Source organism: Colobus angolensis, unplaced genomic scaffold (assembly GCF_000951035.1).
Source record: "Colobus angolensis palliatus isolate OR3802 unplaced genomic scaffold, Cang.pa_1.0 Scaffold219, whole genome shotgun sequence".
Classification (NCBI taxonomy): domain Eukaryota; kingdom Metazoa; phylum Chordata; class Mammalia; order Primates; family Cercopithecidae; genus Colobus; species Colobus angolensis.
Genome location: NW_012115366.1, coordinates 1757336 through 1770624, shown reverse-complemented (window position 1 = coordinate 1770624; position 13289 = coordinate 1757336). Strand labels below are relative to the sequence as shown.

The 13289-nt window shown below is 41.1% G+C and overlaps 1 protein-coding gene across 3 annotated transcripts in view; it reads left to right on the top strand.

Moving 5' to 3' along the window:
- Positions 1 to 13289, top strand: part of PTPRA (protein tyrosine phosphatase, receptor type, A) — a 170957-nt gene that overhangs the window by 125935 nt on the left and 31733 nt on the right. For all 3 annotated transcript variants that reach the window (XM_011943339.1, XM_011943338.1, XM_011943340.1), the window contains one exon: positions 12531 to 12621. In XM_011943339.1, coding sequence (XP_011798729.1) covers positions 12531 to 12621 — 91 coding nt within the window. The remainder of the gene's footprint in view (positions 1 to 12530; positions 12622 to 13289) is intronic.

Sequence of the window (13289 nt, the reverse complement as noted above, 5' to 3'; positions counted from 1 at the left end):
CGCCATTGCACTCTAGCCTGGGTGACAAGAGCAAAACTCCGCCAAAAAAAAAAAAAAAACAAAAACCTAGTTTATGATGGGGAATTGAAGTCATTTGGATACCTGTATCTGTGATCAGGCTTACAGTTTCTACCTTAGAGCCCAGTACTAGGCTAGGAGCATGGTCTTGCCAATAGGATCATGGTCTTATTTCCATATTTTAGGGTTTTTCATTACGATTTTTCTGTTTACCTTACTACAAACACTTTAGAACTCCATACAATCTACCAGAGCTTATTTCTCTGTGGCCTGGATCAGCAGGAGTACCTTCTCTTTTCAGATCACTCAATAAATTGGTCAGAGGCTGGGCACAGTGGCTCATGCCTTTAATCCTAGCACTTTGGGAGATGAGGCAGGCAGGTCACTTTGAGTCCAGGAGCTCAAGACCAGCCTGGGCAACATGGCGAAAGCCTGCCTCTTCAAAAAATTAGCTGGGCATGGTGGTGTGCACCCATAGTTCCAGCTACTTGGGAGGCTGAGGTGGGAGTATTGCTTGAGCCTAGGAGTTTGAGGCTGCAGTGAGCTGTGATTGCACTACTGCACTGCAGCCTGTGTGACAGAGTGACACCTTGTCTCTAGGTAGGTAGGTAGGTAGGTAGGTAGGTAGATTGATTAGATGGATTAGATGGATTAAATTGAGAGATCAGAGTTGGATGCAAGCATAACGTATTTGCTGTCTCCAAAACTAAACTCAAAATGGCCCAGCAAGCATTGCTCCTCTTCGTTAGCAGGAGAGGGGTGATGGGGCAAGGGGCAGCAAGTTGTCCTTTATGTTGGAGGAGATACCCTGATGTGCTGCAGGCCTTTTACCTTCAGAAAATTCGGCTGAGGTGGCAGGCCACTGTATTTTTATGTCTAACATGTACATCTAAGATACATAACTTCCCACTCTTCCGTGTCTCACATTGAAGTCATTAGCATAGTTGTCAAGGTAATGTCCTGTGAAACAGACAAAATCTCAGTGAACCAGATCACAACACAGAAAGGTCAAGATGATTTATCACTGAGGCTGCTCTTGCCACGAGCAAGAAAAACTGCTTCAAGTAGTCCACACAACTTAAAAAGAACATACACTTACCCCTAGCAGTAGTATAGGTACCAGGAGTTACAGGTTAATCTGCAGGAAGTAGAGTACGTCTGGAAAAGTAACTGCAAATCTGCAAAGTCTTCTGTAGCACTTAAGATCCTGCGGTTCACATGGAGACTTTGCCTTTTGGTAAAGAGATCACTGCTCTGGGAGCTTCCATTTGCTCTTTCTGTGATAGTTCTTATCCAGTGGGCTAGGGAATCTGTGTGTCTTTGGGCATCACCTAATGGCCAATGTTATTGAAAATCAAGGTGGCAGAGAGGGAGAGCTAGCCAACTTCACAGAGCCAGGAGCAACTAGTTTCTTTCCCTCCCTTTTGGAGGCCCTGACAGACAGACAGATAGATAAGATAGATTAGATAGATAATAGGTCCTAATGTGAAGCCACCTCGGGCCAAAACTCCTTCCATCACCTGGCCTGCAAAGGCTCCCTTCTAATCAGCATATCTTAGCAATGTTCTGAGTTTCTAGGAATTAGTTACCTCAAGGCCAGAACCTAGCAGACCCCAAAAGATGCATTTCCCTTTGCCTAGTACAGTTGCCATGGTAAATATCTGCAGATTATTAGGAAAAGATGAGGAGGGAGGTTTATAATATATGTGTGTTAATGCACTGTGGCAGGGTTCCTCCTTACAGATGCCTGTCCTCCCTGTTATTGAAGAGTTCTGGGTCTGAAATGACCCAGGCCTACGAGTTGGATGAGGGGGCCCTCTCTCTAGCATGGTACTCTAGTAGTCTGCCTAAACTGACTTTCCATTTCCATTACCGGGAGCTTCACAATGAATTATTCACAGCCATAAACATCTGATCATGGTCTCCAACAGTCTTTCTAGCCCACTTAGATCAAGAATCCCATTTCGAAGCAGTCCCTTCCACTAGCATCTCACTCTGCTGAGGACAGCCAGGAAAGTACTGCTGAAAGATTCCAGTGCTTGCTTCACCACTGTACAGCCTCAGCAAGGCATGTGTTATGGATCCCATCGAGTGCATACCGAAGGTGTCAGTAGAAAGCTGAGCCTTTAGAGTCCATATGCCACTCTGGTCTCCTCTGCTTTGTGCCAAGGATTTTCTGGCTTTTCATTATCACCTCACTAAATCTAGCGTTTAGTCCAGGTTTCCACTGGCCAGCCTAGCTCAACATTAAAACCATGGCCAGTTACCTGAGCTGTTACATTACCTGCAGAAGTTCTTTTGACCATACCATAATCAGAAATTTGGTTTTATCCAGGCCGGGCACAGTAGTTCGTGCCTGTAATCCCAGAACTTTGGAAGGCCGAGGCAGGCAGATCACTTGAGGTCAGGAGTTTGAGACCATCCTGACCAACATGCTGAAACCCCGTATCTACTAAAAATACAAAAATTAGCCAGGCGTGGTGGCAAGTGCCAGTAATCCCAGCTACTCAGGAGGCTGAGGCAGGAGAATGGCGTGAACCCAGGAGGCGGAGGTTGCAGTGAGCCAAGATTGCACCATTGCTCTCCAGCCTGGGGGACAGAACGAGACTCCATCTCAAAAAAGAAAAGAAATTTGGCTTTAACCAAAAGTTATACTCTCCCTTCTTTGTTATAACATCTCCAAAATCTGTATCAACAGTTGTTCCTATCATTTTTAATGATCCAGCTCAGTGAAATTCCTATAGTTTCTTCTGGGTATTTGTTAGCTCTTTATTTTTTTTTCTCTCCTGTAGAGTCGGGAGTCTTACTGTGTTGCCCAGGCTGGTCTTGAACTCCTGATCTCAAGCAGTCCTCCCGCCTTGGTCTCCCAGAGTGCTGGGATTACAGGCATGAGCTACTGTGCCTGGCCAGCATTTTACTTTTCTGCTTATTTATATATTTTACCCTCAGGTCATGTTATGGTTGCATTCTGGTAATGTGTGAGCAGTGCAGGCTGGGTTGTGGGGCAGTTTTCATCATGACAGCAAGATGCAGTAGAGAGCATAATAGAGATTTTTCGAAATTAGCTTTCTTCGGGTCCTCTCTTTTATCATCATTTCTGTTGTCTCACTTAAAGCCTTATCTTTCTCATGAGCAACCCAGGAAAGATGTGAATTCTGTGGCATTAAAATTCAGCAACTAGCAAAATTTGGAAATCTTAACATTTCATTTAGCAAAATACATACATAGTAATGTAAAGGCCTTGAGTCTTGGGTTTTCATTTCGAGGTGAGCATTTGATATTGGAGCTGGGATGTTTCTTGTTTTGTTCTCTAATATTGTCAAAAGTAATCCTACTCCTTGGTTTCAACATTTCCTCGCTCCTTTTAATTGGGACACCCCTACTCCTTTACCACCAGCTTGAACACATCACAGGTAATTGCAGGCAATAACTAAAATAGTAGTTGTGCAGCTATGAACTATGAGCAGCTTGCTCTTTCCCATCCTGGCAATTGGTTGACAGTTTCTTTCCTTCCATCTGAACCCAGTAACATCACCCACATTTCCCCCAGCAGTCTCTCAACTACAACCCACTCTGATAGTAATTGCTAAATCAGTTAAGCTCCCTAGTTAAAAGCAAGAGAAGTCAACTCAACTAAATTGAGCAAAAAACAAACAGAACTATTGATTTGGGAAGACAGTGGCAGAGCTGGCAGAATCAGAAGATAAGTTGGAGTACCAAGCCTTAGGTAGAGCCCAACCCTACCTTGGTGGCTTTGGGGCCCTTCTAGGAAAGCCCCTGCTTCTTCCTAGTTTTCAGAATCCTGGGAGAGAATCTGATTGGCCCAGTATGAGTCAGATATGACTGTGCTTGGATCAGTCAGCCCTGGGAGGGAAGAGGAGAAATAGCACATAGGGCAAACAAACCAATTTGTATCTACTGTCATAGAATAATATTTTTAATAACCATCAGATGGGGAAGGCCTTTCTAAGCTACTTACAGTAAGATTTAGATGCCAGAATGGAAAAGTTTGAAAGATAGTAAATATATTAAAATTTGAAACATCTTTGTGACAAATGATACCATAAAAAAGTGGCCAACTGGGAGAATCTGTTTGCCATAGGTAGACAAAGAATGCTCCAGAATATACAAACCTGTGAGTAAAAGGTAAACAATCCAGTCAAGAAATTGGCAATTTACAGAAGAAATACAAATGGTCTATAAAGATATGAAAAGAAGATCTACTATATCTGGTAACCAGGGAAATACAGATTAAAGCTAACCATTATTTTGGACCTATCAGATTTGAAAATTTAAAAAGATTTATATCAATTGTGGACAAAAGTATGGGGCTGCAGAGACTTACACACAGGTAGGGGAGTTTAAATTGGTATTGCATTGGAGGGATGATTTTGGCAGTACCAATCAGTATCTTAATGTTTGAGTTGTCTGACCAAGCTTCTGAGATTCTTAAAAACCCTTATTGTATAAATATATATTTGTACAAGGATGTTTATGACAGCATTATTTATGATAGCAAAGAAGATAAAGCAAGTATCTGTCAAATAGAATGGCCAGATGATTTCTTATACTCATTATGATATTCTGTACTTTCATTAAAATAAATGTGTTCACATAGATCTCTAAGTCGTATTGTTATGTGAGAAAACGTGGGATAATTTCGTTTTTGTTTTCAAAAATATGTATATCTGTGTATGTTTGGGTATGTTAATGCTTTTTTTTTTTAAGTCTGAAAGAATACAAATTGTCAACAGTGGCTGCCTACAAGGAGACTGGAAGAGAGGAGAGACATAATAGGAAACTTTGTTTTCTACTAAATTATTTGACTTAAAACAAGCATGTTCTTTTTATAATATTTTTAAAGCAGATTTTTTTTAAATATGGGAAATATAATGGACTTAGTTTGCTTCGATGGATATATAACATCTAGAATAAAGAAGTTGCTATGCCTAGTTTGAACTGTGTCAGGGGTCTTGTGGTGAGGTCGCTGTAAAAAGGGATATCACCAAATGGGATGTTGTTCTGGAGAGAAACTCGACCATGGGGGTGAATAACTAAAGGAACAACACACATAGGACATGATAACTGTTTTCAGATATGTGACAGGCTGAAAGGAGACTGTAGCATTTCTGTGAATGCCCACCTGCTAGAAGTTCTAGGCTGTGGCTTTCATCCTAATTACAAGCTGGAGCTTTTTTATTCACCAGCATTTGTCTTTCTAGGAATCTTTGAATTTATTTAAAAGAAATACTTTGAAAAACCACTCAGAAGCCCCCATTTTCAGGGAAAATTGAGATCCTTAAGGCATTATCAAGGTTTAAAAAGAAACAAAAAGATAAAATTGGGTTAACTCCTGGGTGGGTGCAGTTGTTCATGCCTATAATCTCCTAGCACTTTGGGAAGCCAATGCGGGAAGAGTGATTGAGGCTAGGAGTTTAAGACCAGCCTAGGCAATGTAGCAAGACCTTATCTCTACAAAAAAAATTTTTTTTAATTAGCCAGGCGTGATGGCACATGCCTATAGTTCTAGCTACTCAGGGGGCTGAGGTGGGAGAATCATTTGAGCCCAACACTTGGAGCCCAGCATTTGGAGGCTACAGTGTGAGCTATAGTGCTCACTCTATAGATCTACGTGAGCTACAGTGATCACAGCACTGCACTCCAGCCTCCTGGCTACCAGAGGGAGACTCTGTCTCAAAAGAAAAAAAAAAAAACAAAAAACCAAAAGGCTTAGCTCCTGAGAGGAATGGGATATGGGATAGGAGAGAAAGAAAAGAGGGAAAGTGGTGAAGCCAGTGAAATAGTCAAAATCTGTGCAATGTGAGATGTGACCTTCCTCAGGACCCCACATCTCTTAGATTGCCAGATGAAGAAGGCTTGTGTGTGTCATCTAGTGATGGGACTGAGTGTGGCATCTGAGTTAAGATGGGTGAAATCGCTTCTACATTGATGAGTTGTCCCAAAATAAGTGAATCAGAGCCAAAGTCCTGTAGGAATCAGCAGGAACTGTGACAAGGGCTTTGGAATTCCACTGTCCAAAGAGTTGGGAGTTTGGGCTTTGCAAGGGGCAAAGAAGATGCCTGCTAACATCTGGGTTTTACATTGCTTACTATAAGGGAAATGCAGAAGAAATTGTGTATCTGGGTATTGGGTCGTTTTAAACAGAACTATTCCAAGACCTACCTTGGAAGGTAGTAAATTTCCCGTCACTGCAGTGTTCAGGCACTGGTGACTGTTGGGTGAGAGTATTAAAAGGAGATTCAAACTTAAAAGTGAATGAGATTCAGACCTGTACTGGAGATCTAGGCAAGAAAAGAAAGGTATAAGGATTGCAAAGGAAGGGACAAAATATAAATTTTTCACAGACCAAATACTGTCTTCAGAAAAACCCACAGATTCATCATATTATAGAATTAATAAGTTATTTTTGCAAGGTTGCTAGATACAGAAGCAGCATAAAAATTTAATGCATTTCTATACATAGGCCACAAACAAAAAACCTGATAGTACCTTTTAAAAGGTGCCAATTACAATAGCATCCAAATGTAAAGTACCCAGGAATGGGTTTAACAATTTAGAGAAAATTATTAAAATATTTGAAGACATTAAAGGAAAATAGCTTAAATTAGTGAAGAGATAGGATCAATGGATTAGGAAGCTAAATTTTGTAAAGATGTCAATTCTCCCCCAATATATATAGATTCAATGCAATTCCAATAAAAATCCCAACAGGTTTTTTGTGGAACTTGACAAGCTGATTCTAAAATTTATATGGAGGAGAAAAGATTCAAGAATAGCCAAGACATTCCTGAAGAAGAAGAACAAGGTGAGGAGACCTGCCTTACCAGATATAAAGAAATTATAAAATTTTAGTAATTAAGACAGTTCTGTATTGGCACTGGGATAGACAGATCGACCAATGGAATGAAATAAAGAGCCCAGAAGCAGATCCATGTGTAAGTGGAAACCTATTTATGACAGAAATGCTCTTGCAGTTTGGGTGGGGAAAAGATGGTCTTCACAATAAGTAGTGCCTGGGACCATTGGTAACCCTGTGGGAATAAATGAAATTGAATGCTTGTCACATACCAAACACAAAAACCAATTCCAGTTGCTGTAAACACTGAAATTTAAAGGACAAAAATGATAAAATGTAGAGATCATAATGTAGTAAAATATACTTCTGATCTCATAATAGTTTCGCATTTTTTAAGACTTAAAGTGTATAAAAGGGAAGATTGATGAATTTACATGAAAATGCAAAACCTCTGTTCATAGATAGATACCATAAAGAAAATGAAAGGGAAGGCCACAACCTTGGTAAAAGATAACACAGGTAACTGGTAAAGGAAAAGTGTCCAGAATATATAAAGAACTCCTACAAATTGTTAAGAAATTAAGTAGGCTGGGAGCAGTGGTTCATGCCTGTAATCCCAGCACTTTGGAAGGCTGAGGTAGGTGGATCACAAGGTCAGGAGTTCGAGACCAGCCTGGCCAACATGGTGAAACCCCATCTCTACAAAAAATACAAAAAAAATTATCCAGGTGTGGTGGCCGGCACCTGTAATCACAGCTACTGGGGAGGCTGAGGAAGGAGAATTGCTTGAACACAAGGAGGCAGAGGCTGCAGTGAGCCAAGATCACACCACTGCACTCCAGCCTTGGTGACAGAAAAGACTCCATTTGGAAAATAATAATAATCCAGTAGGACAACGGGGAAAACACTTGACTAGGTACTTCACGGAAGAGGAAACTGTTTTGACCAGTATGCAGTGGAAAGATGATGAACCTCATTAATAATCAGAGAAATGTAAATCAGAACTACATTTAATACAAAGTCTGACAGTAGCAAATGTTGATAAGGATACAGAACTGGAACATGTACATTGCTGGTGGGAGTATAAGTTAATACAACTACTTTGAAAAACAATTTGGCTTTGTCTGGTAAGATTAAAGATACCTATACCTGAAATTCTTGCACATATGCACAAGAAAGATATAAAAATCTGTCTCAAAACAGGACCATTAACTGTAAACAACCCAAATACTCATCAGTAGTAGAATGGATAAGTAAATTTTGACATGATCTCAAATGGAGCACTACAAAGTAGCTGAAGTAAGCAAACATCCAGGATGAATCTTAGGAACGTAATGTTGAGCCAAAAAAAAGCAACCACCACTTAATCATGATTCCATTTTCCTCAAAAACTAGCAATAATAATATATTGTTTTGGATGCAAAAAATACGAGTTACAAATAAAGCGATGTAATGATAAATATAAAAGTTCAGGTTTACCAGTGAGAGGGGAAGGAAGAGGATATAAGAAGAGGAGCCCAAAGAGAACTTCTAAGTTAAATTATGTGATGGATACTTTTTAAAAAATAAAAAACAAATTTGAAAAAATAAATTTTTTTTAACTGACATGTCTTTTAAAAAAAGCTAATGAGTACTTAGCCTTGGTTCCAATTAAGGCTTGAGCAAGAGATGAAACAGTCTTCGATGCCACCTAGTGTTTCTAGAGAGTTTAACATTTTATAGGCTTTCAATTAAGGCTTGAGCAAGAGATGAAACGGTCTTCGATGCCACCTAGTGTTTCTAGAGAGTTTAACATTTTATAGGCTTCTGCTCTAGCTGCTCCTTCCTAACTCTGTGAGCTAAGTGTTTCAGAGTAGAAACCAAAAGGAATAGGATTCACCTTGTTTACATCTCTGACATAGGCTCTTCATTCCGAACCTTTGCATCTAGCGCTGTGTTCTCCAGGGCAAGCCCTTTCTTCTCTCTTGTTAAACAATAGCTCCTGTTTCTTCCTGACTCTTTTTAGGAGCCTTAGTCCACCTGGAGACCTAGTTTTTCTTTATCATGACTGGAGGAGCTAGGGATGCTGATAGGGCTGTGAGATGTAGTCTTTGTTACTCCTGACATTTTTGTATTGAGGACTGTTTTCAAGAGTCTTGCTGTCCCTACTTCTGTTCTACATTTTAGAGAAGAGATGTGCAGGAAAAGTAGTTCCTCTGGATTAGCCATCAGGGCTTAAAAAACTGACATCTCATCCTGCCCTGTACTTGGGTGGAAACCTGTGGAAATCTATGTGAAGAAAGAGAATGCAAACTGTGGGTGAATTGGGAAATTCTGATCTAAAATAATGGTCTCTACTGCATGTGTAAGAGTCCAGCCCAGGAAACCCTTTTCTTTCTTTTATGTATTCACAGCATAGGTTCAGGGGTAATTGCCTCTGTTAGTAAACTAATATGCAGAACCTCCAGGGTTTTAATTCTGAAAGGAAATCTCTTGAGTAGATGAGGGCAGATGGATTATGAGGTCCTAATTTTCCTATCTTTGGGTCTTTCACTTTAATTTATCCTATCACTGTCATGCTGGTTTCCAGTAAATATATGTGCTCTTTCTTAAAGCTCTTGCTTCCCAGCCTGGTCAACATAGCAAGATCCACCTCTACAAAAATAAAAATTAAAAAATTAGCCAAGCATGGTGGTGCTATGCCTGTAGTCCCAGTTACTCAGGAGGCTGAGGCAGTAGGATACTTCCAGCCCGGGAGTTCAAGGCTGCAGTGAGCTATGATGGTGCCACTGCACTCCAGCCTGGGCGACAGAGTGAGACCCTGTCTCCAAAAATAAAAACAAAAAAACTCTTGCTTCTATCTGACAAAAATTGGTTCCCTTTGGGCTGGCATTTCCTTTATTAAATCTTTTTATTATTGTTATTATCAAAGATAGAAACTTTCATTATTCATTTCTGCCTCTTGCTCTTCCCAGTCCACTTTGCCTTCATTCCATCTCCGAATGTAGTAATTTTTTTTTTTTTTTTGAGATGGTTGCTCTTTCTGCCCAGGCTGGAGTGCAATGGCGCAGTCTTGGCTCACTGCAACCTCCACCTCCCAGATTCAAACGATTCTCCTACCTCTCAGCCTCCCAAGTAGCTGGGGTTACAGGCATGTGCCACCACACCCGGCTAATTTTTTGTATTTTTAGTAGAGATGGGGTTTCACCATGTTGATTGGCTGCTCTCGAATACCCTCAGGTGATCCACCCACCTCGGCCTCCCAAAGTGCTGGGATTACAGGTGTGAGCCACCGCGCCTGGCCCAAATGTAGTAATTCTAATTCCAGAATATGTCTCAAATGCATCCATTTCCATGTATCATCATTTTTCCATGCTTCAGTTCTTCTCTGTAGTCCTTTTTATGCATGTAATAACAAGTAATTCTTTAACATGGAAAATGGATCACACTTTAAAAACCTTCAATGATTTCCTCATGCACTTAGCATAAAATTTGAACTCCCTATTAAGGACCTACCTGGAAATGGATGATCTGACTGCCAGGCTCATCTCTTCCTACTTCTCCTGCCATCCCCACCAGCCTCACCTTGTGCGTGACACCTGCACTGATTTTCAGTTCCTCACACAACCAAGCCTTCTCCCATCTCTGGGTTACCACAGATGCTGTTCTCTGTGCCTGGAATACTATACACTCATCCTTCCTCAGAGAGACCCACCTGTAATCCAAATTTGGCGCTTTCTGATGCTTCATCTCTAGTAGCTTTCTATTCTTTGATTGCATTCATGCTGGTATATAATTATATATGTATTTGTTTTATTTGTTTAATGTCTGCTTTTCACCCACAAGTTTATATTGTCCTTGAGGGTGAGAACTGCACTTATATTTGATTCCCCACTCTTTGCTCTGTACGTAGCCCAGTGCCTGGTAGGTACAAGATATATATTTGTTGAAAGAATGAATGAAAAGTAATGCATGAATTGTTCCTCCACTGCTGAATACTACGGTTGTTCTCAGTTTTGGGTCATTCTAAATAATGATGAAGTAAATAATAAGGACATAAAGATTTTTATTTCCTTAGGGTATGTTCTCAGAAATGAAGTTGCTGGGTCAAAAAGTATTTTCAAAAAGTTTTCTTAAGGCTCATAAAATGTATTTCCAAGTCACTTGCTCGGAATTAGGGTTGGAATTTTAAACTACCTCCCTTTTTGCTTTCTTACTTGTTTTTATAGTGTCAGAGTCTCACTGTATGTGTCACTCAGGCTGGAGTGCAGTGGTGTGATCATGGCCTTGAACTCCTGGGCTGAAGTGTTCCTCCCAGTAGTTGGGACTACAGCCTCCTGAGTAGTTGGGACTACAGGCATGCACCACCATACCTGGCTAATTTTTTTTTTTTTAATGTAGAGACGAGGTCTTGCTGTGTTGCCCAGGCTGGTCTCAAACTTCTGGCCTCAAGTAGTCCTCCCACCTCTACCTCCCAAAGTGCTGGGATTACAGGTGTGAGCTACCACGCCCAGCTCCTTTTTTCATCCTTAATTTTGAATATATGAAACATACAAGAGGAGAACAGATGAAATAATAAAATTTAGCTCCCCACTCTCATAAAGCTCATTTATTTGAATACTTATTCTTTGCCACACGTGAGATTATCTCCTTGTGCGGCAGATATTGTTGTTCCAATTTTATGTGTTTATTTATTATTTATTTTTGAGACGGAGTCTCGCTCTGTCGCCTAGACTGGAGTGCAATGGTGTGATCTCGGCTCACTGCAACCTCTGCCTCCCGGATTCAAGCGATTTCCTGCCTCAGCCTCCTGAGTAGCTGGGGTTACAGGTGTGCACCACCATGCCCGGCTAATTGTTGTCTTTTTAGTAGAGACAGGGTTTCTCCTTGTTAGCCAGGCTGGTCTTGAACTCCTGACCTCTGGTGATCCACCCTCCTCAGCCTCCCAAAGTGCTGGGATTACAGGCGTGAGCCACTTCACCCAGCCCCAATTTTACAGAGGAGGAAACTGGACCTAGAAAACAGATGTGCTCAAGTTCATACAAACCCAGACTATCTCATGTCAAATCATTGTGATAACCTCCCTGCACTAACTAATTTACATTTGCTCCAAAACTGCTGCAAATTTAAATGTCACCTCACCCAAATCTTCTGCTTCTTAACTGCTGCATCCATATGAATGCCCTCCCACTCACCTACCAGTCCTTGCTTCCTTGCCACATGATGCTAGAGGCTGGGGTACCATGCCCCCTTAGATCCCTAGAAAGATATTAAATCAGCTGGCCATCCAGAACCCTCCTGTATGGTTCACTCTGAGATGCATATCATCTTTGCGTGGTGGTAATTAGCATGAGGATAAATGGCCCATTCCTTCAGTTATGTCCCCATTCCTATTTACAAGGGTAGGCCATTTTGGCCTAACATCATAACGACAGGCTCCTAACCACGTAGTAATCATGTAAAGAGCATGCTATACTTACATAACAGAAAGGGCATTCTGCCCCACCGAGGATTCTTGTGTTATTGAACCCTAAGGAGCTTATGGCTGTTTAGGGGGAGAGGTGCATTCTCTATGTTAGGTTGCATAACCTGGGCCTGTGTTTTTCCCTCCAGGAAAAAGGTAGAATGTGCTGCTGGGTCAGGGTTTGGTGCAGCAGTTTGCATGTTTGATGTTTATCCCTGCTAATAATTCCTCTAATTTCTCTTAACCTTTCAGGCTCTCCCTGCATGTCCTATCCAGGCCACCTGTGAGGCTGCTTCCAAGGAGGAAAACAAGGAAAAAAATCGATATGTAAACATCTTGCCTTGTGAGTGCCTTTAGTGTTTCTTGGGATGTAACCTGAAATTACATCTCTAGAGGGATTTTCTGAAGATGGAAAGAATCTTCCAGTTGGGCACAGCAGGGTGGATAACAAGAGTGGGTTCATGGCAGGACTCAGTCGCTCATACCTGTAATCCCAGAACTTTGGAAGGCCAAGGTGGGAGAATCACTTGAGCCCAGGAGTTTGAAACTAGCCTGGGCAATATAGTGAGACCTCATCTCTACAAAAACCTTAAAAATTTAGCCAGGTATAGTGTCATGTGTCTGTCATTCCAGCTACTCAGGAGGCTAAGGTAGGAGGATCGCTTGAGCCCAGGGAGGCGGAGGTTGCAGTGACTCAAGATCGTGTCACTGCATTCTAGCCTGGGTGACAGGGCAAGACCCTGTCTCAAAAAAATAAAGTAAAATAAATAAAATAAGTAATAATAAGTAAATTAATTAATTAAAATAAATAGAGTAGGTTGAAGACTTTGGTCTGAAAGAGCCTTTATGGATCCCGCATACTCAGAGTCAGTTAGGATGATCCAGGAGGATTTTTGTGTCAGGCCTCAAGTTTCTAGGAGGTTCTAGAGAGCCAGCTTCACTAGGATCAGACAGGAAGCAGCGAGTAATGGTGGTGGTAGAAATGGTTTTTTGTGATATTCATTGAAAGAA